Source organism: Phascolarctos cinereus, unplaced genomic scaffold (assembly GCF_003287225.1).
Source record: "Phascolarctos cinereus isolate Bilbo 61053 unplaced genomic scaffold, phaCin_HiC Scaffold_3;HRSCAF=262, whole genome shotgun sequence".
In the NCBI taxonomy this organism is placed as follows: Eukaryota; Metazoa; Chordata; class Mammalia; order Diprotodontia; family Phascolarctidae; genus Phascolarctos; species Phascolarctos cinereus.
Genome location: NW_027555736.1, coordinates 207,108,478 through 207,134,877, shown reverse-complemented (window position 1 = coordinate 207,134,877; position 26,400 = coordinate 207,108,478). Strand labels below are relative to the sequence as shown.

Below are 26,400 nucleotides of genomic sequence, written 5' to 3'. Positions count from 1 at the left end.
CAGGAAAAAAGGACTCACATGTACAAAAATATTTATAGCGGTTTTTTTTTATAGTGACAAAGAACTAGAAACTAAGGGGATGCCCATCAACTACAAAATGGCTGAGTAAATTATGTTATATGAATGTAATGTAATAATATCATACTATAAGAAATGACAAACGGGTTAGGCTGGGTTTGGAGAAACCTGGGAAGATGGAGACCAATGAAGAATAAGGTGGGAGGCAGCTAGGTGGTGCAGTAGATAAAGCTCCAGCCTTGAAGTCAGGAGGACCTGGGTTCAAATGCAGCCTCAGACACTTGAAAACTTACTAGCTGTGTGACCCTGGGCAAGTCAGTTAACCCTGACTGCCTCACCAAAAAAAAAAAGAGAGAGAGAAAAAGAAAAAGAAAAAAGAATAAGGTGAGTAGAAATAGGAGAAGATTTTACACAATAATAACAACATCATAAGGACAAACAACTTTGAAAGAATTAAGAACTCTATCAACTCGAGGACCAACCATGATTCCAGATGAACTATAGAATAATGAACTATGCTACCCATCTACTAACAGAGAGCTGATGGTCAAGACTCAGAATGTCATGTACACTGTGTATGTACGTTGGACATTGTACCTGTACACTGCACAGGTACAATGTGGGAATTTGTTTCAAATGATTATGCTTATTTGCCAAGTGCCTTGTTTTTCTTTTTCTTTTAAATTGAGGTAAAAGTAGAAAGAAGAGAAAATAAATGTTTTGTTTTGTTTTTCTTTTTAAAAGCCACCACTGGCTCCTTATTCTACTACCACCCCCCTCAAAAAGGAGACTATTATAATAATTCAAGCAAGTGGTAATAAGGGACTTTAGCTCACAAATGTGATTTTTAAGATGTAGAAACTGATTAATTATTAGGCCTAGTAAGACAAAGTGAAGAATTTAACATTGCCCTGAGGTTGTGAACTTGGGCAACTAGAAGAATTAGAATACCTTCAACAGAAATACAGAAGTTCAGAAGAGAAGAGGGTTTTAGAGGAAAGAATGAGTTCTAGCACACAGTCAAGATGGTAAAGTACCAAAAAGAAATACAGCCAAGTTCTTCCTCACAAACCCTCCAATTAGTCTAAGTGCATTTTGTACCACACCAAGACCTGATTGCAAATCCAAGAAAAAAAGTCACCATAAGTCGTTTTCCCAAACCAGTTCACCAAAAGGAGATAGAGATAAAGATCTATTGACACTGAGTTTGAGAACTAGCCAGAAGTGGTAGAAAGGAGCATTCCAGTGCAGGGAAAGAGTGTGCATCAGGGCAAGAAGAGGTCCCAAACCCAGCACAGAAATGCCTAAACGTGTTCAGGGAAGAGGAAGAGGTGCCAATTTGCAACTCTGTCACTCAGATGAAAGTTGGATATATATAAACTTAGGTGCCATGTGCATAGTGCCAATAAATAAATCTATGGAAACTATTGAGATAACAGAGATTATAGAAGGGGAAAAGGGCTCAGGCAGAGCTCTGATACATATAGTCATACAAATAAAACAGGAAGTAGAAGATGAACCACTAAAGAAGACTGAGAAGAGTTAAGGCAGATAGGAAGAAAACTAGGAGAGTACAATGCTAAGCTCTTTTACCAAGAGCTGAGGAAATCCACTTCCTCCTACTTACAAACACATAGTGGTATCTCTCACTCAAGACAAGTATAAACACTCTCCTTAGGGCTCACTCACCCATTGGCAAAATGGGTCCCTAAGATGGCAGCTGTTAGTACTTCCAGGATTCTAAGGGTAACCTTGTAAAGTGGCTAGCCTTATAAATACTAATGCACAAGCCCCCACCAGTGTGCTTCACCTTAATCATCTAGTCAACTCTATTAGTTCTTTAGCAAAGGCATTTACTCAAAGGGCATACAGCAAAGAGATAAATTACAAAACACTTCCCTTAAACATCAGGGGCTCACTCTTCCATAAACACACACAGAGTACAAAAGGGGTAGAGTGGGCACCAACCTTAAGTATAATGGTAGTGGGCTGGGGGATTTTGTTGTCCAGTCATTTTTCAGTTATGTAAGATTCTTTGTGACCCTATTTCAGGTTTTCTTAGCAAAGGTACTGTAGTGGTTTGCCATTTCCTTCTCCAGCTCATTTGACAGATGAGGAAACTGAGGCAAACAGGGTTAAGTGACTTGCCTAGGGTCACATAGCTAGTAGGTGTCTGAGGCCAGATTTGAACTCAGTAAGTTTAGTCTTCCTACCTCCAGGCCCAGTACTCTATCCACTGCACCACACAGCTGCCTCAACATAGTGGATGCACGTGACCAAAGCAACTTACAACTCTGGAGCTACAGAAACTTGATGAACTTTGTCTCTCCAGAGTTCTCACAAAATTCATTATAAGATTCTCTACTTTTCACCTGTGCTGGCTCTTTGCTGGACATAGTGTCTCCATTAGATCACTGGCTCAGCTGTGTTTATTCTTCCTAGGGTGCAGTGTAATAGCTAGAGGAGCCAATCTGTGGAACAGGTCATTTGGCGCTGCTGTTCACTAGGCTCTACTGCTTCTGTACTAGACAGGCTGATCTGTTGGTCTCCTGGGCTCCCTCTTCAATAGGTAGTTGCAGTTTTTTTTTTCTACTTTCAGCCACTGACTCTACCAGGGGGCAGGGTAGGAACTGCGTTTATTCAGCTGGAGTATTACTGAGCTCTTTCATATAGGTCAATGGCTCATAGCTTTTGGACAAATTTTTCCTTACTTAAAAGTCCCTTCCTTCCTTAAGTCATTCCATATTATTAGCCTGTTTTCAAGCACCATACTCCTTTGCACTGTTGTACAGAAGAATGGTTGGAGACAAAGGTGTGAATACAATTCTTTCCCTGAAGACTCATTCACTATCTTGCTAGCCTCTTCATATGTGAACGAGGTATTCACAAAGGCCTACCCTTTCTAAGGTGAGGAATATCAATTTTCCATCTGAAGATTCTATTCTTTATTTTTCAATCTCGCTTTTAACCTCTGGATATCTTCACTTTTGCTGAATTCTCATTAGGGCATGGCTCTTAAATAAGGAAGACAGAACAGAAATAGTTCTAGTTGGTATAAAGATACTTCGAGTGAAGCAGTAAATAGGTAGTATTCAAAAATTATTTGAAAGAGTTAAGAAAACAACATCTCTAATAAGTTGCAAGAAGGTAATGAGATTAAAGGCAGCATGGTGTAGTGTATGGAGGATGAGGTCTGGAGTCAGAAGACATAGATTCAAGTCCCATCTCTTAACTAGATGTGTGCACTTTAGCAAGTCATTTAAATACTCTGGGCCTCAATTTCTCAACTATAAAATGGGCATAATAACCTTTTCTGTCAACCAGTTCACAAGCTTCTATGATATATGATGTGATATAACTGGAAAAAAAAAAAAGGTAAGTCAGTCACTCAGAAAGAAAACTATTGACAGACTACCTATGTGCTCCATTTGTAGAGACATTATGTCAAAAGATCTAAAGGAAGGACTCAGAATGTTGAGTGGATCCCAAATGAAGGACTTTTACAGTAAGATATTATCAAGAGTCACTGAGGATGACAGCTCATGAATAACTTGAAATCTCTATGGTTGAAAGAATTCCTATATCAATAAGACCACATATCCTGTGATATTAAAGTAGAAAAATTCTATTTACATACAACTTTTCAGGCAGAGCAATTGTATAAGGTAACATAAAACTCCACTAAAAACTAGTTTGTTTCTATTAGTCAACTATTTGGAATCTAGTACCCCCCTAACAAGGCATTTAAAGGAGCTATGAAGAAGCCTGCTAGACAGGAGAGAACAGAAACCTTCAGTTTGTTTTTGAACCACTGACTAAAGAGATACTATGCCTTAAGAAGAAAAGGTTACCTTCCCCTTCCCCTGAAAGCGAAGTCTTTCAAGAGGTGAGATAGGTATATGCTCTTGGGTGGGCTCAGATATCCAGTCTACACAAATATTGAGAGAGATTAGAGCAGGCCTTTTGGCACAATCTCTGCGACAGAGTGTCTGGATTGCTGAATTTCCATTCTGGAGAACTGATACCAGAGAGTGATTTGCTTGTGCTTTCTCTTCTCTTTCCCTGACTGAGATGGCTTATGTTCAATGTAAAGCTTACTGGTTCTCTAAAGTTTACATATCTTTTCAAGTAGCTCTGAAAGCCAACCAGGTCCCTCACAGTAATTTCAGACATGCATGAGTTTCATTAGTGAGTCTTGGATGAAAAAAGGGCAATGTGGAGAAAAATTAAAAGATCAATTTAATTCAGTTCAACAGTTTTAAAGTTCTGAGTAGACCAAGGCACCATATTGGGCACTGGGGATACAAAGCTGACAAACACTTTACTTACCTTCAAGATGTTTACTATCTAATAAAAGAGATAATACACATACACAAGTATTAGACAAGTTAGAATGTAGTAAGAATAAGACAGTTACAAAATACTATATCAGAATTTAAGAGGAGGGAAAGAAAATCAGGGAAGGTGTCATGGAGAAAGAGTTATATAAAGGGAAACCTTGAGGAAAGGAGAATTTTAAAGGTAAAGATGTGGAGAGAACATGTACCAAACATAGAGAAAAGCTTTAGTAAATGTATGGTGAAGCAAGAAGTGGAACAAGATTAAGGAACAGCTAGTAGTACAGTGTGGATAGAATCATGAAAAAAGCTTATCAGTTAACTCATAATTCCAAGAAGGCATGAGGTCAACGTAAACTAAATTTAAGTTCTACCAAATGGGCAGCTAGGTGGCACAGCGGATAGAGTACCAGCTCTGGAGTCAGGAGGACCTGAGTTCAAAACCGGCCTCAAACACATAACACTCACTAGCTGTGTGACCCTGGGCAAGTCACTTAACCCCACTGCCTAGCAAAAAAAAAGAAAAAGAAAAAAAAATAAAGTTCTACCAAAAACATATCTGTTTTTTTGAAACAAGGCAACTATCCATTTATACGTCTTAGATGTTAGTCTACCATGGCCACTAGGGTTTTACATAGAAAAAGAAAAAAATTCCACCTACTTCCATAAAAGTAAGGAATTATGAGATAACAGGTATTTTATAGAGCCAAATGCTTAAGTTTCAAGAGGATGATCTCTGCTGAAAAAGAAGCCAGTATGGTACCCAAAATTTATCAATTAAAGAAGTTTTTCTAGTAACAAAATTTTGTATTAGGATAAGAATACTTTGTCTTATTTATTAAAAACTCTAAATGGAATCCCATTTAAAATGCTCTAGGGAACTTGTTTTTATTCAAAGAAATGCACATGTGAATTCTTTTGTAGAGCAAAACCACTCCTGCATTTATCTTTTACATAAATCTATACTTTCAAAATCTTATAAGCTAACTAATCCAACCAATCTGACATTAGCGACAAAAAACAGAAAGCCCATAGAGGTTAAGTGACTTGTGCAAGAATCAGAAAAGAGAGTTAGTGAGAGTAGAACCCATGCATCCTAAATCCATATCCAGTCTTATTTCTACTACACTACACAGACATGTCTAAAGTACACCTATAAACTAACCAGGTAGGCCTCCTTACTTGATATGCTGCTTTAGAAATGAAATCTATCTAAGAAATGATGAACAGGTTGACTTCAGAAAAACCTGGAAAGACTTGTATGGTCTGATGCTGAGCGAAGTGAGCAGAACCAAGAGAACTTTGTACACAATAACAGCCACTTTGCGCAATGACTAACATTGATAAACTTAACCCTTCTCAGCAATACAAGGATCTAAGACATCCCCAGAGGCCTCGTGATGGAAAATGGTATCCACATCCAAAGAAAGAACTATGGAAGTAGAATCGCTATCATTTTTTTTCCTCTTCTGTTGAGTTTTATTTCCTCTTTCTAATGGCGCCTCCTATTGGTTTTAATTTTTACTTACAACTTCACTAACGTGAAAATATGCTTAATAGGAACGTAAATGTATAGCCTATATGAGATTGTGCGCCATCTTGGGGAGGGTGGTGGGGAGGAAGGGGGAGAAAAATTTTAAACGCAAAAGCATAGGAAGTGATTGTTGATAAATCAAAATAAATTAATAAAATTTAAAAACTAAAAATAAAAAATTTTTTAAAAATTTAAAGAAATGAAATTTATCAAAACTTTTGAAAGTTCTTAAATTCCAAAACACATTTATCTTGTTTTCATCCACCATATACACAAAACAAAGATAAAAGATAAATTAATTTTAACTTCAGAATCAGAATGGAGGAGTGAAGGCAGGAGACAATTTAGATAAGAAATGGATCAATTTATAGATAACATTAATAATACAACACTGTATTCATCAATCTCTCTAATTCTTACTGCTTCTTTATTCTCTTCATCCCTTTGGCTTATATAGCCATCATCAGCATACATATATTAAATGTCTACTGTATACAGGTACTGGAAATAGAAAAAGAAATATAGTCCCAGCTCTCAAGAAGCATTAAATCTAGTTGCACAGGCTGAGTATAAACATAAAAAAGATGAACAGTAATATAAGATATCATATACCAAATGTCAAATGAGTATTTAGATACTAAGAGGGAGGGGTTTTTTGCACTTTAAAATGAACTATTTTCTTTTTTTTTTTTGGCTAGATAACAGGGTTAAGTGACTTGCCCAGAGTCACACAGCTTGTAAGTGTTATGTGTCTGAGGTCGCATTTGAACTCAGGTCCTCCTGACTCCAGGGCTGGTGCTCTATCCACTACGCCACCTAGCTGCCCCAAATGAATTATTTTCTTAATATTCTTAAGTAGTTTTCAGGAGTATTCTGTCTCTTCAACTACTATAGATTTTAATTTCCTCAAGAACTGAGGATAGTGATGGGTGGGGGGAAGAGCAAGATGTAGGTACGCCTGCGCACCAGGGGAAAGGAGGCTGGGGCAAGAACGGGGCGGAATCTCGCTGCTCGCTTACCCAAGTGTCGGAGGTCCTCCCCCCTCGCCTCCCCGCGAAGCAACAATTCGAGGAGCAGGGCGGGGCGTCTCGTGCAAGGGTCCAATACGGGCTCGCCTTGGCGGACGCCAAGTACTTAGTATAATGCCAGGCATATATTAGGCACTTAATAAATGCTTGTTTCTGATTCATTTCACTCCCATTTGTGGCTCTAACCTCATTCGAGGTCTTCTTGGCAAAGAGAGTGCCATTTCCTTTTCAAGCTCGTTTTACAGAAGAGTAAACTGAGGCAAACAGGGTTAAGTGATTTACGCAGGGTCCTACAGTTATTAAGTGTCTCAGGCCAATTTGACTCCAGGCCCAGTGCTCTCTATCCACTGAACCACCTTAGATGCCCTTTCACTCCCATAGCACCTGATATATAGTACTCAGCACCAAGTAAACAATCATTAAATGTAGACAAATACCATATTATAGATATGTCTACATTAATGAGGACAGGTCCCACATCTAACTGAATTACTCTAGTGAAGGGGGTCTTACCTTTCTGGGTGTCATTGGATCCTTTGACAATCTGATGAAATCTATGGATGCCTTCTCAGAATGTTTTGTTGCCCACATTAATAAGTGAAATAAAAGCTAAATTTCAATTACAGGATAGCGAAAATAAATAGGTAATTTTTTTTTACTGTCCAAGTTCTCTTATTCCCTGAAATCTATACACCAACCCCTTGAAGGCTAAGAAACTCTGCTTTAGCATCTTTTACAGTACCATATTTCATAGGCTGAAGATGAATAATTCTAGTATGTTAGATTTCAGTAATGTTTTTGACTATATTTTCTGACCAGTTGTCCTTTCAACCAGAGCTCAAGGTGAATGCTCATTTTCTTTCCCGTTAATACTACTACTGAGTTCACTGTAATTTACAACAACAGTCAAAAATACTTCTACAATATAAAATTGGGGTAACGATTCATATGCTGCTGGTAAAGCAAAAAAAGAAAGCAGTTTTCATTTTCTACAAAACTAACATTGTCTGCAAGGGAAAAAACTGAGCAATTTGTTGAATACGAATAAGTGGGTTATTCTTCAGTCATTCGGCACAAAGCTTCTTGCTGACTTTTGCCATGGTGAATATCTAATGATCTTACCTCCACTCAAGTAACATTTGCAGCACACACCACCTATGTTTCATGTAAAAATATTGAAGGATTAAAACACTGAAAGATAAAATCGATATACTTTTAAAACCTACAGTAGTCTTTCTGAAATACCATTTGTATTCATACACTAGAACTGATACGTTATTCATACACTAGAAGTGATAAACAGAACAAGCATTAAGATTAAATATAGGTTGACTTTAGAACTCAAAAGATTACAGAGTAATTCATTCAAGAAACACATCCTTGTCTAACAGTGACCCAAAACAATTAAAATGAAAAGTCCCATAACTGGACTTTAATGGAAATGAGAAATATAGGCATCATTCTGTCACTACACCTGGCATTAAGTGAAATACTAATCCCAACACCTTGAACAAAGTGTCATAAAAAGAATCAGAAACTAACAAGCAGGGAGAAATAGTTAACTCTCTGACCTGTTGGGAAAAAGAAGGAACAATATACTTATATTGTTTATTGTAATCGACTAAAAACCTAATGCATAGTTTCTTGGCTACATAAGGAACAGCCCAGTATGCCACATGGGAAGCTCCGTAGGCACTTAATAAACACCACCAGCAAATGTGCTAATAAAAATTACTAGTTACAATTATTTTGTGTTTCTGCAATTTGACCAGAGATTTAACTTCAAACTCATAAATCAACCTGCCACTATTTAACAATTGTTCCACTCGGATGTTTTTAAAAACAGGGATTCCCGGCAGATAAGAAAACGCAGTAGCCAGGACAAGTCCTAGACGAGTAACCACTGACGTGAAGAAGTTTTAAGCAAGAAGCTCAAAGCATTTACTCACTAAATCCTGCTGCTTTAATTGTCTTACACAATTCTTATAATTTACATAAGCTTAAAAGTCTTAGTTAAAATACTCAAGATCTAAGTATAGGGCTTTATTTTAATCGTAAACAAAACCAGGTCACTCCTTAGGACCAGGCTTCTTTTGCCTTATTAAAATTAGGTGGAGGAGGAGGAAGAAGAGAGTACCCATCCTCCTCTCTTTGGACCACACTACCTCGAGGTAGTTAACCACAAACACAGCCACAAGCTGTTTTTGAAGAGACGCACTAAAATGCCATGTGACAATGTAACTTTTTTTGTTACTATTAAATAATGTCCTTTCCACCCTAGATAAGATACTGTGACATAAAGTGTCACCACAGAGGAAAAATTGCGAGGAACTCCAACATACACTCCCAACTACGGAAAACAAACACGCAGAAAGAGCGGAAGATACAGACATTTAAAACGCTTTGGGGACGTTTAACGAGGGACTGCTCCCAAAAACTCCCACCAAGGTACCTGACGCCAGGCCCCCACCGCCCCTCCCCAAGACCACCGCTTTCCCCGCCTTCCACCCCACTCTTTGCTCCCTCCACCAATCTTCCGCGGGGCTCCGCCCTGGGCCCCGCCCCCTCCGGCATCCCCCGCCCCCTCTCCTCCTCTCTCCTCCCACCCCCAGCGCCCGGCGCTCCGAACCCGCCGGGGCTCGCGCTCTCTCCCTCTCTCCCCCCTCCCCCGCCCCCCGCCCGGACCGAACGGTGGCCCTCCGACCTGTGCTACGCGGCTCTATTCCGCCGCCGCCGTCGCTTCCCCCTTCCCCCCCTTTCCCTCTCCCCTCCCGGCCCAGCGTCGCGAGGCGCCCCATTCCCTCCTCCTCCTCCTCCTCCCCCCCAGCCTCCCCGCAACGCGAGCCCCCGCCCCCCTAGCCTCCCCACAGCGCCCGAGCCGGCGGAGGGCGGGGTCACTCACCCGTCCGCAGCTCGTGTTTGACAGTTAAGAGCTGGTCCCCTCCGTCCACGCTGGTCCCCGTGGCGCTGACACCGCCGCCGCCGTCGCTGCCGCCGCCACCCTCCTCCATTTTCCCTCTCTCGATCTCACGGGGACGTTTACGTGGGGCACCTCAGGCGACACAACACCCAGAAAGCTGACAGCTCCGGCCGACGCCGCGTGTCAGCTCCAGGACTCGGACGGAGAGACCGGGCTCTTCCCGCTCTGTCCGTTCGCCTCCCTCCTCTGCCTCCTCCCCCTACCCGAGGGCACTGCGAGTACGGCGCAACCAAACTCACCCCGTCCCCTCCGCCTCCTCCCTCCAAGCTGAGTCTCCAGCTCCCCTCCCACCCCACCCCCCCAGCCAGCAAGGTAGGGAAGCCGTTGGAACCACCATCTCCCATTGGACTCCGGGCGCGCGCGTCCGCCAAGGCGAGCCCGTATTGGACCTTCGCACGAGACGCCCCGCCCTGCTCCTCGAATTGTTGCTTCGCGGGGAGGCGAAGGGGGAGGACCTCCGTCACTTGGGTAAGCGAGCAGCGAGATTCCGCCCCACTCTCGCCCCGGCCTCCTTTCCCCTGTTGCGCAGGCGTACCTACATCTTGCTCTTCCCCCCGCCCATCACCCCTCCCAAGCCACACCTCTCCACTTCCCCCACCCGGCTCTGTTAGTAAACATTCCTTCGGACTGTAATCCGGAGGCGTTCCGGTTTTGTGATTGGTCTTCTATTGGGGAGGGGCGACGAAAACTGATTGGAGGCTTTGGTCTGTCAATCATTGTAAGGCGGGAAGGAATCACAAAACCAGCACCCCGGCTCACGTGTGTGTCCTCTTAGCAAAAAGGTATCAAATTCGTATCTCCTAAGTGAACTGCTGGAAGAAGATATTTCAAGGCTGAAAAGTGGTAAATTCTTTTAAATAATCAGGCAAAGGGGAGACAATTAAGCAGTGTAAAACTGATCTTTGGCCTTAAGTCAGCTCAGAATCCTAGTGCTCCTAAGTAAAAATTTTGAGCCCAGAGTAATATTATTTATTGAATTTTGAATGTTTATTAAATGAGATCGAAAATAAAAACAGATACAATAGAATTGGACGTTGCCTACAAACTAGAAATAATTATAAGAAATATAATACTACTGGATATACTAGAATACTGCCTGTTGTAGCTGTATTATTTCACAACAGGCCAAAGGGTCAGATTTTGAAAACTAAAAAATGTTAAGCATGTCCTCCTCCTTTGTGAGTTTTTTCAAAGAGTCACTAACCTATAAACATGTATACCTGAAATTTAAGATTTGTGCATATGTTCAAATTGACCCAAGGAGCACTTTAGCTATATATAAAATATTAGAAATTTCATATTTTATTTCAGCATATGCTTATTTCTGTCTCTTTAGGTGGGAGATACTATGGTTACAGTAAAGCTGACAAATAAGTAAATTGGGAGACAAAAAGTTGTGCAAAGCCATAGCCCACATGTTTTCTTCAACGAGTCACCCCATATAATTGTGACCCAATTTAGAAATGGCCATCTATTCTGTGACTTCTAGTCTTGTTCCTCATGCTCTATCAGTTCTGGTTCCTGTGTGGTCAAGATTTGGTTTCCCTTCCTGTAGGTCTCCTTCATTGCCCAAAGAGAAGTGACTTGGGCTTGATATATGCCAGAAGGATGTGGGTTAAACTCACTTTTCAAATAATTTTTCCCCAATGTGTTAACAGGAAGGCTTTTAACTATTTGATAACAGAAGGAAGAGGAAGACCTCAGTCTTTTCATAAAAAGAATAAGCTTAGGGTCCCAACATTGGAAGTATCACTGGAAGTTAGCACACAATTGGTTAGATAAGAACAATTCCAAAAGAATGACTAGCAAGAGCTAGTGTCAAAAAAGCAATTCTCATTGTCAATATTCCAAAATTCCTTATGATACTGATTAATTTTTAAGTACTTACAAAGACTGAAATGAACTAGTTCCTGCCCCTTCAGGAAGCTTAAATTTTATTTGAGAGGAGATGAAAGTAACTATAGAAACCTACCTCATAACCTGCTGATCAAGTTATACACAAAAGTTATGGAGATAGGAGCAGCTAGGTGGCACAGTGGATAGAGAGCTGGGCACGGAGTCAAGAAGACCCAAGTTCAAATTTGGCCTCAGATACTTACTAGCTGGGCAAGTCACTTAATCCCGGTTGCCTCACAAAAACAACAACAAAAAAACCCAACAACAACAACATACAAAAAAAGAAATTTTTTTAAAAAAGTTATGGAGAATCAGATGGCTATCAAACTAAAGACTAAATACATACTTGGTCATCTTTGTTCCTTCTTGGTCACTCTGCCCCAGCCCTCCCATTCCCATGTCTAATCAGTTGCCAGCTCATCACCTAAAAAATGCCTTGCACATAAGTAGTTAACAAATGTGAGAATCAAAAAATATGGTTTATTTAAAGTTTTTTGCAAACCTTAAAGTATTACATGGCAATTATTATTTTCAATGAATGAATGCTATTGCTTAATGGTTTAGAGAAGAGTGGATTGTAGAACAGTCCAACTTTATGGCTGTGAGATTTGGACCCATTTATCTACCTCATTATTTGATTTCATGAATGCCACCCACAAGTTATACTTACATTAAATGATGTAGACTTACCATAAGTGATCATCTTGGTTGCAGCTTTCTAACATGGCTCCACTGGTGAGACTTGTTTTGAGGGTGGATTCTTAACTCACTACCATAAGGGCAATTGAAGTGAGACAACCAAGCAGAGTGAGCAGAACAAATGGGTGAGACCACACTGAAACCCAGCTTGAAATAATGTGGCAGATTGTATGGAATGCTGTAAGGGAGGCTCAAAGGATATATAGTAATAAAGGGTGAGCCCCTGAGTTAAACCATCAGGCAGATAGATGTACAGAAATGGCAATGACAGACCTTGGATATTAGCAGGTGCAATAGCACATAATGATTGCTGAAAAAAGGACAGTAGAAATAGAAGTACAGAAAGAAAGAGGAATGAGTCTTTGGAATCTGAGGATGGGTTCAAATTTGGACTCTGCTACTTCTCTACCTGTTCAAACTTGAATAAGTTACAACCTTTTAGGGCCTTAGTTTCCTCATCTAAAACATGAGTTGTAAACAAAGGTAAAAACTACATAATCCTAGTTCTAGTATAGAAGGGGTTAAGGCTTACCAAAAAAACCCTCTTATACAGGTTAGAAGGTTATGAATACACAGAAGGCCAAGAGAAGGATGGAAGACTAGGTAGGGAAGTCCAAGAGTATCAGGGGAGTCTTGAAGTAGTGCCTGGACTGGATATTGAAGGAGGAGATGGATTTCAACAGGTAGAGATGGGGAGGAAGGAGAGTAAAAATGGAGATGTAATATACAAATGGATGGAAGTAGAAGCAGCATAATAAAATTAGGGGCAGCTAGGTAGCACAGTGGACAGTGCTCTAGGTCTGGAGTCAAGAAGAACTAAATTCAAATCTGGCCCAGACACTTACCAGCTATGTGACCCCCAGGGCAAATCATTTAGCCACTTTTGCCTCAGTTTCCTTATCTGTGAAGTGGGGATAACAATAGCATCTACCTCCCAGGGTTGTTGTAAGGATCAGATGAGATAATATTTGCAAAGTGCTTAGCACAGTGCCTGACACATAGTAGGTACTATATAAATGTTAGGTAGGTAGTAGTAGTAGTAGTAGCCACAGTAGTAGTAGTAATAGTAGTAGTTCGTGATCCAGATAGAGTAGAGCGGAGAGTTAAAGGGAATAGTATGAGATAAAACTGGAAAAGTAAGTTTGAACCAAATTGTGGAAGACCTTGATTGTTAGGAGAAGAAACTTGTGTTTTATTCTATAAGCAATGGGAGCCATTCCTTAAGAAAAAAAATTATTATAAATGCTAATGATCCAAGCAAAAATGAGCAAACAAGCTAGATGAAAAATAAAAGCATAAACTCTAAACTTATTTAAATTTTTATCAAATAAAAATATACTTTTACAAAATAGCATTTTATTGTTCCAGTGTCTTTTTCTTCTGTGTATTTATGTTTTGTTGCTTATTTTTTATATAGTCATAGTATTTATATTTTGTTCTGAATTGTTTTTTTTTTTGCTCTGTATCATTTCATATGTTTTCCCATACATGTCTGGATTCTTTGTATTGATAAACTACATTTTATTCAGCTATTACACAACTGTTGTACATATAATTGTTTAGTTTTTCTATTACATTTTCAATTCAACAGGTTTTTATTAGACAGCTACAATATTCCAGGCACTGTGCTAGGCACCGAAGAAGATACAGAGTCAGGTATAAAACAGTCCCTACTATCAAGGAGTTTACATTCTATTGGGAGAGGAAGAAAGACACATGTATAGAAAATTAAAAACAAAATGTATGCAAAGTAATTTCCAAGAAAAGGGCAGTAGCTACTAGGAGCATTAGGATAGACTTCCTGTAGGAAGTGGCATTTCTGCTAATCTTTAAAAGAATCTAGGAATTCTCTGAAGCACGGAGTACTGCTTGTGTAAAGACAGAGAGCCCATATGGAATGTTATGCACAATGAATTGAAAGTAGGCCTTTTATCTGGAGCATAATGTGTTTGAAGGACAATAATATGGAATAATCCTCAAAGTAAGGATGGAGCCAGATTGTGAAGGATTGTAAATGCCATACAGAATAATTTGGTTTTTGTACTCAGGAGAGGAGGGAGCCACCAGAATTTGTTGAGCAGAGGAGCAGTGGTAAGACCTTTGCTTTAGGAATGTCAATTTAATGGCTGCGGGAAGAATGAATTGTTGAGTAGAGGTACTAGAAGCCAGGACACCCATTAGGAAGGAGAGTGGTAACATGAGGCTGAACTAGGTTGTGGCTATTTGAGTGGAGGGGAGGGAACAGATATGAAATCTAACGTGAAGGAAAAATTGACAAGACTTGGCAACTTGGATGTGAGGGGTGAAGGAGAGTGAAGGATCTGAGATAATTCTGAGTTTGTATACCTAGGTGACTAGAAATATGGTGATGCTTTCCAGTGAAATAGAGAAGTTTGAAGGACAGGTTTCAGGGGCAAAATATTGAATAGTCTACCTTGGACTTGTCAAGTTTGAGATAAATTAATTTAAAATTACTTATAAAGTGCTGTGCCAGGCACTATGGATACAAATACAAGCAAGTAAGACAGTCTCAGGCCTCAAAGAACCTTTATTCTAATGGGGAAGGCACCACGAAGGGGAGCTAGAAGTGGAAGGAGGTTGAAAGTGGCCAGGAAGTGGCAAGGTGGCCTGGATAATGGAAGACAAGGTGAAAGTTCAACTAATAGAGCCCAAGATCGCAGAGACAGAGTCCAAGTCCTGATGTGAGGGGGATGAGTAGGGTGGTCAGAGTACATGTGAATGGTTTGGAAGGAAATGACTAGAAAGAATGATGATGTCTAGATTCCAGGCAAAAGAAAGCAAAAGAAATGTCTATGGGACATCCAGTCAAAAATGTCAAATAGGCAATGGCGATGTAGGCCTGGAGTTTAAGAGAGAGACTGGAGCGGGCTTGTAAATTCAGGATAGAGGAGAAAGTTGAATCTCTGGGATCTTTTAACATTGACAAGAAAACAGTTTAAATAGAGAAGAGAAGAGGGCTTAAGTCAAAGTCCTGGAATACCCATATACATAGGTAGGGAAGGGGACAAAGATGATTCGGCAAAGGAGACTGAGGAGGTATGGCCAAGAGGGGAGAATCAGGAGGGCACAGAATGGTGAAACCCAATGAAGAGATGGCATCTCAGAAGAAAGGGTGTCAAACAGTGTCAAATGCTGCAGAGAGGTCAAGAAAAATGAGGACTGAAAAAAAAATCCATCAGACTTGGCAATTAATAGATCCAGGTAATCTTGGGGAGCATAATTTCAGTGGAGTGGTAAAATCAAAAGCTAGATCTCCAGGGTTTGGCAAATGAATCTGGGGGAAGAAAATGCAGGAAACAGTATAGAAACCTTTTTTTTAGGCATGTGGCTATGAAAGGGAAGAAAGCTACAGGATGGTAGCTACTATGTGTCTGTGGTTCTAATAGATCTGGGAAATTTTAATTTATGATTTTTAAAAATATAGCAAAAAGAATTTTTTAAAATCATGGTTTGTTTTTGGTTTTCGGTGAGGCAATTGGGATTAAGTGACTTGCCCAGGGTCACACAGCTAGTAAGTGTGAAATGTCTGAGGCCAGATTTGAACTCAGGTTCTCCTGACTGTAAGGCGGGAGCTCTATCCATTTCGCCAGCTAGCTGCCCCCAAAATTATGGTTTTAAAAGAATCCAGTGATTCTTACGTTGTCTCTCCTTGACCTTTTTCCCAGGTAAGATATTTTTGATATCACATATCTTACACTTCTTCAATTTTTCAGTAGTTTGATTTTGTTCTAATATATTTGTCTCATACATGGATTTCTATGGCTGTAATCTAGTTTTCAGTATTCTATTTTTTAATAAGATTTACCACTTTCTCTTTTAAACTACTTATTCTTCCAATTTGTTCTTCAAGAGCATTCATTTCATTTTTATAAAATCTTTTACTTTATTTCTTCTAAGTATTCTACATGTATGTGGAAAATCCAATTTTGTATCTCTACTTGCAGGTTTTTTGAAGTTAGATTTATCTTTTTTGTTATTGTTTTCTTCAATTTACTTAAATCTCCAGCTTTAGGTCCTGATTTGAGATTTTGTGCTAGGGCCAGACATCCCCCTTTGCTGCACTTTTGGATGGGGTAGTCAGCCTTACATGTTCTTACCCCTGGTCCTCTGGATTCTTGTGCTGACCTCTCTACCTTGTGGAGTTAGGTCCCCCTGGATCTTTGCGATGCAGAGTGCTGTATCTTTAGGGCCTACTCTGGTGTTTCAGGATAACAGTGTTAGTTAGGGATGTCAGAGCCCTTTGGCCGTAGTTGTTCTGATTGAGTAATGAGGAGCCACAGTGAAAGCTGCTTGCTTCTGCTCCCTGGGGCTTCCAATATCTCCAACACATATCTGAGGAGCCCACTACTCTTGTTGCCTATGAACAAATAGCTTTGCAAATTACACGTGATCAATTTCTGGCCATGTTAGTGATTATTTTGCTTGAGGGGACCCCTTTCCTATTAATGCTGGGGTTTTGATTGACTTTTTTTGCATTTCTATGGTAGAGATTTTCACTTACTATGATTTCTTATTGGATTTCTCAATTATTATTCAGTTTAGTTCAATTTCAGCAATTTGGTGAAGTAGGTGTGAGGGAGTCAGGCAGCCTCCAGGCATCTTGGCAGGAAATCTCATAAGGCAATATTTTACTAAGTTCAGTGCTTTTTTGGGGGGAAGGGGGAGCAATCAACAAACAGTAGCAAAATGGGATCTTATGTTTTGTACACTTTTCAGTCCATTGTGAGATGGTAAAGGTATGGTACCTGGTTGAATATCACTTGATAAAACCTACTTATTTAGTATTATTAACCTCATCAAGGATGCCCTCAGTTCATGTAAAGATGACTCTCATAAAGATTTTATTTAGTTGAAAGAGCAGGTACATAGGCCAAGGTTGTTGATATTTTGTTGGTCATCTCTTTTAGGAATCAATAAGACCAGATTTTTTTCCATGCCTTTGATATTTTCTCTTCCTTTATATACATCATGAATTTGTTCCTTATTCCTCTTATAATCGTATTGCCTCCAGCAAGATCTCCTCTCTATATACTTGATTCAATCCAGCTGTTTTTTCTGTCTTTTTTCTCTTTGGTACCATTTCTCCTTCCTCTGTAAACACCTCAGGGACCATAATATGAGGGTCCAGATGTTCTACTCTAATTTTTGTAGACTTTTCTATTTTTCTTATGTTTGTGTTCTTTTCATTTTCATTCTTGAATACCCTTGGGATAATTTTGCTTAGTTGGATATCTTACCAAACTTTTTTTAGACAGTTTTTTGCTTCTCTGTGCTTTATGAGACAATATAGCTATAATTGTTCATCAGTCTTCTTCATGTGATTTCACAAATGAGTTTATATTCTAACCTGCCTTTGGCAGCCATCTCTTCCCATTTGGCAACTAAGTCAAATATTTGTTGGCACTTTCTGGGCACTTTTGATCTTCTTGTTGTAGCAAGAGATTCATATCAGTTAAGCTTCTGTATACAATTATTTGGTATTTTTCCATTTTGTAGTGTTGATGATTTGTTTAAATAGTTCAGGATTGAGCTGTTTCAATTGTATGTATGTCATATCTTGTTCTCATGATTATTCTTTCTTTTTGCTTTTTGTTAATTCTGATCTTTGCCCTGACAAATTGATGGATTAACACTCTACAGACAGTTCATTCAGGGATAAATCCCACTTCAATAACACATCTTTTTCCCATTTGTTGAAATATGATCTATTTTTCTTTTTCCTTACAGCATTATTTATTGCCGTGTATAGATCTTACTGGTTATTTTCTTTAAAAATGTTCATGATATAAAGGTTCAAGCTTCCCTGTAGTCTTTCTCCTCTTTCATGCCATTCTCCTTTCCCATGTATTTCCACCATCCTCACCTTTTTTCCATTTTCCACTGAAATCACCTACTGTCAGAGTGTATGTTGATTTGCTTTTGAGGGTCTTATGGAGTTCTTCATAGAGCTCTTCATGCAACTCATGTTATTGCATATGCTACAGTTATTTTCATGGTAGAAAAGGAGGCACAGGGTGCTAAGAATCACAATTTTTAGAACATATATAAATTGACTGTTACTACTTTAAATTTGAGATCCTTATTCAGTGACCAACAAGATGACATACTCCTGGAGGAGCTGTACTTTATTAGCCTTGATACTCTTGCTAGAAGGAATTGGAAGTTAAATGGAAGGATGGGTCATAGGTACACTTAGAGAGGCAAAGAAAGGAATTGGGTAGAATTGGTTTTATAATTCATCCAAATGCAACAAGAAACGTTATTTCATGGGCTATCTGGTTTTCTCATATTGCTGTACTATTTTTGCAAGAAGGGCAGTTGTATTCTTTGCAAATTAAAGGACCTCGGCTTAGGGAATTCGTCTGATGTGAGAGGGAAGCCCACTGTTAGGGGACTACAAGTATTTTAAAGCTGACCACCTAAAGCCATATCTAGGAACTCTAGCATCTAGGGTAAATTTATTGTGGGGTGGGGTGCTACTCAGTGGTATGAAAGGTAGTCTGACTGCGAATGCAGTCATGTCAGGGGAGGGGATAGCTAAGCCCAGAATAGCCAGTCCTTGCCCTCAAGGGGGGTAAGGAAGACAGTTTCTGATCAGAAAAGAAAAAGGAACTTGGAAAGCAGGAGAAAATTAGGACTAGGCCAGAAGAGGTGAGCTGGAGACCTCAGTATTCCCAGGTATAGTCATACAGGACCATTCAGGCCTATGTTTTTGGTTTGTTGTTTGACCTGTTGTTGCCAGCTGACATAGTACCCCCTTGAATGGAGATCAGATCAATTCATGTCTCTTGAACTGGGCTTACAAAAGTCAGTCTAAGAATATTGCTTACAACATACTCACACACATTGCAGCCTTTGCAGGAATCTAATCTGCAGGTCATCTGATGGGTGGCTCAAAGAGTTACTAAGAGTTAGATGAGATACCAAGGTAAGACTAGAAGAATATACTCCTCAAGGGTAGCAACTGTCTCACTTTTGTAACTCTATCCATAGTGCCTGAAATATAGTTGTTGTTGTTGTTCAGTCTTTTTAGTCTGTATTTCTGTGACCCCATTTGGGGTTTTCTTGACAAAAATACTGGAGTATTCCAGTTCGTATTCCCCTAACTTGCCATTTCCTTCTCCAGCTCATTTTACAGAAGAGTAAACTGAAGCAAACAGGGTTAAGTGACTTGCCCAGGGTCACACAGCTAGTAGGTGTCTGAGGCCATATTTGGACTCAAGAAGATGAGTCTTCCTGACTCCATGTCTTGTACTCTATCCATTATGCCGCCTAGTTGTCAGAAACGTAGTAGGCACTTAGTAAATGCTTGTTAATTAAGTGCTTTGTTTATTGATTGATCTGACCTGATTCCTTTTGGCTGTGAGCAACCCAGACCCTCCTGACTAAACTTTGTACAGGGGATGGAGAACCTTCAATGATAAGGGTTTTAAGTTGAGGCCTTTACCCCAGTGAGAAAGCCCGCAGAAAAAAAGTGCTTTGAAGGTACAGAGAGAATAGCTCTTAGCATAAACTCAACCTTCAAGAGAAGAACATGAGGGGTAAAATCTGTAGAAAGATGATGCAGGGGCAGCTAGGTGGTACAGTGGATAGAGCACTGGGCCTGGAATCAGGAAGACCTGAGTTCAAATGTGATCTCAAACACTTACCAGCTGTGTGACCCTGGGCAAGTCACTTAACCCTGATTGCCTCCAAAAAAAGAAAGATGATGCAATGAGCGCTAGCCTTATATATGTAGTAGAGAGAACTGGGAAGCATTGTGTGTCTTTAGTTGAGATACAGTGTGGTGTAGTGGAAAAAGCTCTAAACTTGGAGGCAGGAAAGCTTCTGGCTCCAGTTCAGCTTCTGGCATCTAGTACTTGTGTTATCCTGGCTGAATCACTTAACTTCTCTCACTATTAGTTTTCCTCATCTGTAAATGGGTATAATGATACCTGCAGTACTTACCTCCTGGGGTTGGTGTGAGGATCAAATACAGCAGGGTTTCTTAACCTTTTTTTTTAATCATAGACCTGTAATAGAACCAGTGCTTCCCCAACACAGCTTCCTTCCTCCGATGGGGAGGCTTTACCAAAAAACAAAACAAAACAAGGCTGCCTCCAGAACCTGATTAGCCTTCTTGATTGTCCTAGTTTCCCTGAATAGGTTTCCTTACCTGCCCCCACCCTGCCCCGATAAGGGGCTGTTGTTTGTCCTTCCTTCTCGAAGAGGACCATGACATCAGGAATGTGATGCCATGACTTAGGCCTACAACAGAGCTGCCACTGGGATTTGATTGGCTCTGGCTTCCTTAATGCAGCTTCCTGGTCATCTCAGGGGATAAAAAGTCCCAATTCTATGGATCTGGAGGACCCTTGGGACCTTGGCAGATTTCTGAAGCCCACATGAGTCACCTTACCGGCCCTGCTGTCCAAATGGAGACAGGAAGAGAAAGGAGTGAAAGAATGCCCAGAGAAACCAAGTGCCACAGTATATCTGTTATATATCCTTGCAGGGTGAGGGCTAAATAAACCTCCTTGTGTTAAATGTTTGATAACTTGCAAGTGCCTCATTTTGTCCCACCATCTAACCTGAAATTAGAGAGTGCTGATGTTGAGAGACAAGCCTCCAACAAACTCCTTTGGTAGTCTGGTGAAGCCTATCAACCCCATCTACAATTAATGTTTTTAAATGCATTAAATAAAATGCATAGGATTATAAAAGAAACCAATTACACTGAAATAGTTATCAAAATATTTTTCATAGAACAAGTTCACAGATAATAGGTTAAGAATACCTGAAATAAGGTCATGTCTGTAAACCATTTTGTACCCACTCCTTTTTCCTGACTTCCCATTTTTCTTCCAGTTAGTCAGGTTCGAAACCATGGAGTTATCTTTGACTCTTCACTTTCCACTCAACCCCATATCCAATCAGTTACCAAGTCTTATCAATTCCATTTACGCAGCAGCTCTCACATCCATGCTCTTGTTTCCCGGTAACCCAAGTTCAGGTCTCCATCCCCTCTTGCCTAGACCATTGCAGTTGCCTCTGTCCAAATTGATTTCCCTGCTGTCGGCCACTTTCCTCCCCAGTCCATGTTCCTCATGGATATCAAAGTGATATTCCTTTTTTTTTTTACCTTTTTAAAAAATAAATTTTATTGATATTTTTTGTCTTTACATCACCTGTGTTTCCCAGTGTATCTCCCAAACCCTACTAGAGAGTCTTTCTTTACAACAAAGAATTAAAAAAGAGGATTAACAACACATCAGAAAATCCTGACATTACCCTCAGTGTCACCAGACGCCTATTGTCTCTTTGCAAAGAAGGTGTGTGTGTGGGAGGGGGAGTGCCCTTTGAGATGTGTTCTTTCGGGCCAAACTAGGTCATTATAATTTCACACCATTCAATTTCCATTGTTTCGTTGTTGCTTTTCTTTCCATTTACCTTGTTAGTCATTGTATTTTCCTGGTTCTGTTTACTTTACACTTCATTGGCTCATGTAAGTTTTTCTTTACTTCTCTATATTCATCATATTTGTTATTTGTTATAGCACAGTAATTAAATAAGTCATGCACCACAACTTGTTTAGCTCTTCCCCAGTTTGTGGGCATATATTTTTGTTCCCAGTTCTTTGCTGCCACAAAGAGTTTAGCTTAAAAACAGTTTGGTATGTGTGTGGCCTTTCTTTTTTTATCATTGAGCTTCTTGGTATATGTTCCTAGAGATGGAATCTTTGAGTCAAGGGGTATGAACATATTAGTTCCCAGTGATATTCCTAAACACAGGTCTGATGATGTCACACCTCTGCCCAGGAAACTGCAGGGCTCTCTGTTGCTCTAGGACTAAGTATAAATGCATATTTAGCATTTAAAGCCCATCATAATGTGACTCCAACCTATATCTTTCCAGATATCCTACATATTACTCCCCTTGGCCATACTTTATATGCCAGCCCAGCTGATCAATTTGCTGTCCTTCACACAATACATTCTCTTCCAGAAGTTCAGGCACTGCCTCCTCACAATCACCACTCACAATTCTTCCACCTCTCTGTTCAAGCATGATTCCCTATGTGAGGCTTTGCCACAGCCTTCAGGTGTTAGTACCTCCCCCCCCGAAGTTATCTTCCATTTACTGTACTTTGTGTATATTTTGTGTCAAGTTATAAAGGCATTTTGGTATTGCAGTGGATAGAGTGCTGGGCCAAGGGTCAGAAAGACCTGAGTTCAAATGCAGCCTCAAATACTTCCCACCTGTGTGACACTAAAATCTCTACCTCAGTTTCCTCATCTATAAAATGGGGATAATAATAGCACCTACCTCCAAAGGTCGTTTTGATGATAAAATGATATAATATTTATGAAAGGCTTTGCAAACTTTAAAGCAAAATATAAATGCTATAATAATAATTATTATTACATGTTATTTATTATTATTACATGTTATATCCTCCAGTAGAATGTCAACGCATTGAAGCTTTTTTATTTGCATCTTCAGCATTTCAGCACAGTGCCTGGAACATAGTTAGTGCTTAATAAATGCTTGTTGATTCGTTGATTAATTAATTGAGCTATTAATATTAATAGTAGCTCTAAATAGCTGATGCTGGGAAAAGCGGCCATAATAAATACAATTTCAGTCATGTTGAACTCCAATGGATAGAGGATAAAGTCTATGCCATGACAAGGGTAAACCAGTTGCCCCATGATACATATAGGGAGAGATGGGCAGGTCACATACCCTTTCCTGCTATAAAGGGTTATTAAAAAGAGGGATAATATTACACAATTGGAGAGACTGGACAAAAACTATAGGAACAGGAAGGCTGCAGTTGCTGCCAAAAGCTTCAATCCCACTCTAAGCCTGCCTGTGGGAAGTATATAAAAAGCAAGGAGAGCAGTGAGTGGCCTCTTGCATGGTTTTTTCTTAAATTGTTCCTTTATAACATGACTATAATGCTTAGTGTGTTGATTGGGATAGAGGCAGAGTAAGAAAGCTGGGTGAAATATCTTCCTAGTGAAGAGATCTAGGGTTTTGGGGGTTCTGTTGGGAACCCCAAGATTGTGGTACCGGGCCCCGTCTAAATGAATTCAACTCAAATCTTCTTCAAGCCAGAGGAAAAGTTTATTAGTGCTAAATCACCTAGGCCAGGTGATGCTGTAAGGAGGAGCAGGCATGAGAAAAGCTCAGCCTTTGGGGCATGAGAGATTCTCAGCGTATTAGCTGAATGTTAGTAACGCTGGTGGGGATGAGCGGGCATGAGAAAGTCTCAGCCTTTAGAGCATGAGGTTCTCAGCGTCTGAATGGGGGCCAGGGTGGAATTTTATACACTGAAGTAACTTTGAGTGGCCAGAGAAGGGGGCTGGGAAAAGGGTCTAGGTCAGAATTCCAATTGGAAGGTCTGAGAGATTGTATAGACAATGGGAATAGCTAATGAGAGGAACTGGAAGGAAGAAGTTTGAAAGGCCTAAGATCAAAGGGTAGAGCTAGGCCTTTCAAAGGGAGATAAGGGGAGTCGATAAGGAACCGTTTGAGACCAGAGTAAGGCCTTTCTGGGGCCCGTAGACAAAAGGGAGCCAGATTCTTTTAGGTCGAGGGGCAAAGGCGCATCTGAATAAGATTAAAAGGTAAGGCCAAGGCCTTCAAAGGGAGATGAGGAGCTGGGGTCTATTGACAAGTGGGAGTCAGATTCCCTTTGGTTCAGGGGGCTAAGATCTCAGTTTGGGCCACATCCCATCACTGTAATAACCTCCTAGCTACTTAGGGAGGTTAAAATAGGGAAATTGTCTCCAGTCTCTCCCTTCTCTTAACCATCCATCTAATACCTGCCAAAATAATCTTAACCCACAAGTCTTATCACATCATTTCTCTGCTCAAAAACTTTTGTTAGCTTCCTCCTAAACCATAGATTCATAGAATCTCAGAATTTGAAAGAAATTCAGCGGCCATTTAATCTAGTCCAGCCTATATCTGAATAGGAATGATCTCTACAACAATCCTTACAAGTGGTCATCCATCCTTCATTTGAAGACCTCCAACAACAAAGAACTCACTCCCTCCTGAGGCAGCTCATTCCACTTTTGGATAACTCTAATCTTTAGGAAGCTTTTCCTTACCTAATCTGTCTAGATGAAGTTTCTATCAATTTTTCTTCATCCTGTCCTTTGTGGTAAGCAGAACAAGTTTGATTTCTGCTCTACCTCAGGTCATTATATAACTGAAGACAACTTATTTGTTTTGAGTCTTTTCATCTCCAGGCTAAATGTCCAGTTCCTTCAGATGATCCTTACTTGTGCTTATATGGCCTGGTCTCCAGTTTTCTTGCCATCCTATTTATTCTCTTCTTGATGGGGCCCAGTTTGTTTATGTGGCTCCCAGAACTGAATACAGTACTAGATGTTGTCTGAACTGGGCAATTCTCAGTGTGACTATCACCTCTTTGGTTTTAGACATAAATTCTGTCTTAAGTAAACCTAAAATTGCATTCATTTTATGAATGCCAGGTCACATTGTTGATTCATGTTGTACTTAGAGTCACTGCAACCTCAAATCTTTTTCATAGAGACTATTTTCTAAACAAGTCCTCCTCATCTGTTTTTGTAAAGCTGGTTTTTAGAACTCCGGTAAAGGACTTACATTTCATCTTAGTAGATTTGACTTATGCAGCAAACTTACCAAGACCTTTTTGAAAGCTAATTCTGTCATCCAGGGTGTTAATAATCCCTTCCAGCTCCTTACAGTCTGAAAATTTGATAAATATAGCACCTATCCCTTCATCAAAGCCAATAATTTTTTTAAAAGGCTGAATAGCAGAAGGCCAAGGACAGGTACCTGGGACCCTTCACTAGAGACCTTCCTTCATTTTATAACTGACCCATCAATGATATCCTTAGCCCAGTCATTCAACCAGATCTGAATCTACCTAGCCCATACCCTCCTCATACCTTGTCTGTAATGGTAGCATAAGAGATTTTGTCAAATGGTTTTCTGCAAAATCTAGGTACACAAAAAGGAAGTAGCATGAATTGTTCTCAGTCGGAACATGCCTTTCTAAATCCTCACAAACTATCTTTTTGTCGCTCTAGAATTTTGCCAGCAATCAAAGTCAAACTGGCTAGTCTATAGTCTGCATGCTCTAATCATTTCCCTCTTCTGAGAATGTGGGCGTTCTCCTCTAGTCTCGTGGCTCTTCCCCCTTTCTTGTTACAGAATGTTCAGGTCCGCAGAAATCGTGCCCAGCAGTCCTTATAATGCTCAGCCTAGAATGGTGTTCCTCTTATCGTGCTGCACGTCCTTACTTTCAGCCTCGTGACAACAATTTTTGTTCCGTCCTTCTCAATTGAAAGGCCATTATCCGAAAAAGATAAAACACAAGCAAGTAACTTTGTGTCTTCTAACTTAATTCTTTTTTTCCCCATACATTTTTATTTATTGCACTGAATGTTTCTTAGTTACATGTAAAAATCTTTAACATTCATTTAAAAATATTTTGAGTTCCAAATTCTCTCCCTCCCTTGTGAAGGCAAGCAACTTGATATAGATTAAACTTGTGAAGTCATGCAAAACATGTTTCCACATATTAGCTATGTTGCAAAAGAAAACACAGATCCCCCCAAAAACCCCACAAAAATAAAGTTGAAAATATGCTGTTATCTGCATCAGATTCCATCAGTTCTTTTTCTAGAGGTAGATATCATTTTTCATCATAAGTCCTTTGGAATTGTTCTGGATCATTGTATTGATCAGAATAGCTAGTCATTCACAAGTGTTTATCAGTACAATATTGCTGTTACTGTGTATAGCATTCTCTTGTTTCTGCTCACTTCACTTTGCATCAGTTTATACAGGTCTTCCCAGGTTTTTCTGAAACCATCCTGCTTGTCATTTCTTATAGCACGATAG

The 26,400-nt window shown here is 39.9% G+C and overlaps 2 protein-coding genes across 2 annotated transcripts in view; one reads left to right on the top strand and one right to left on the bottom strand.

Moving 5' to 3' along the window:
* RPS6KA5 (ribosomal protein S6 kinase A5) overlaps window positions 1-10,175 on the bottom strand; it is a 210,619-nt gene extending 200,444 nt beyond the window's left edge. Inside the window, exon 1 of the mRNA XM_021000385.2 lies at window positions 9,820-10,175. Coding sequence (XP_020856044.1) covers window positions 9,820-9,928 — 109 coding nt within the window. The 5' untranslated portion in view covers window positions 9,929-10,175. The remainder of the gene's footprint in view (window positions 1-9,819) is intronic.
* Window positions 10,176-10,272: 97 nt separating this feature from the next.
* Window positions 10,273-26,400, top strand: part of DGLUCY (D-glutamate cyclase) — a 174,446-nt gene continuing 158,318 nt past the window's right edge. Inside the window, exon 1 of the mRNA XM_078151427.1 lies at window positions 10,273-10,365. The gene's annotated coding sequence lies outside the window, so the exon portion shown is untranslated. The remainder of the gene's footprint in view (window positions 10,366-26,400) is intronic.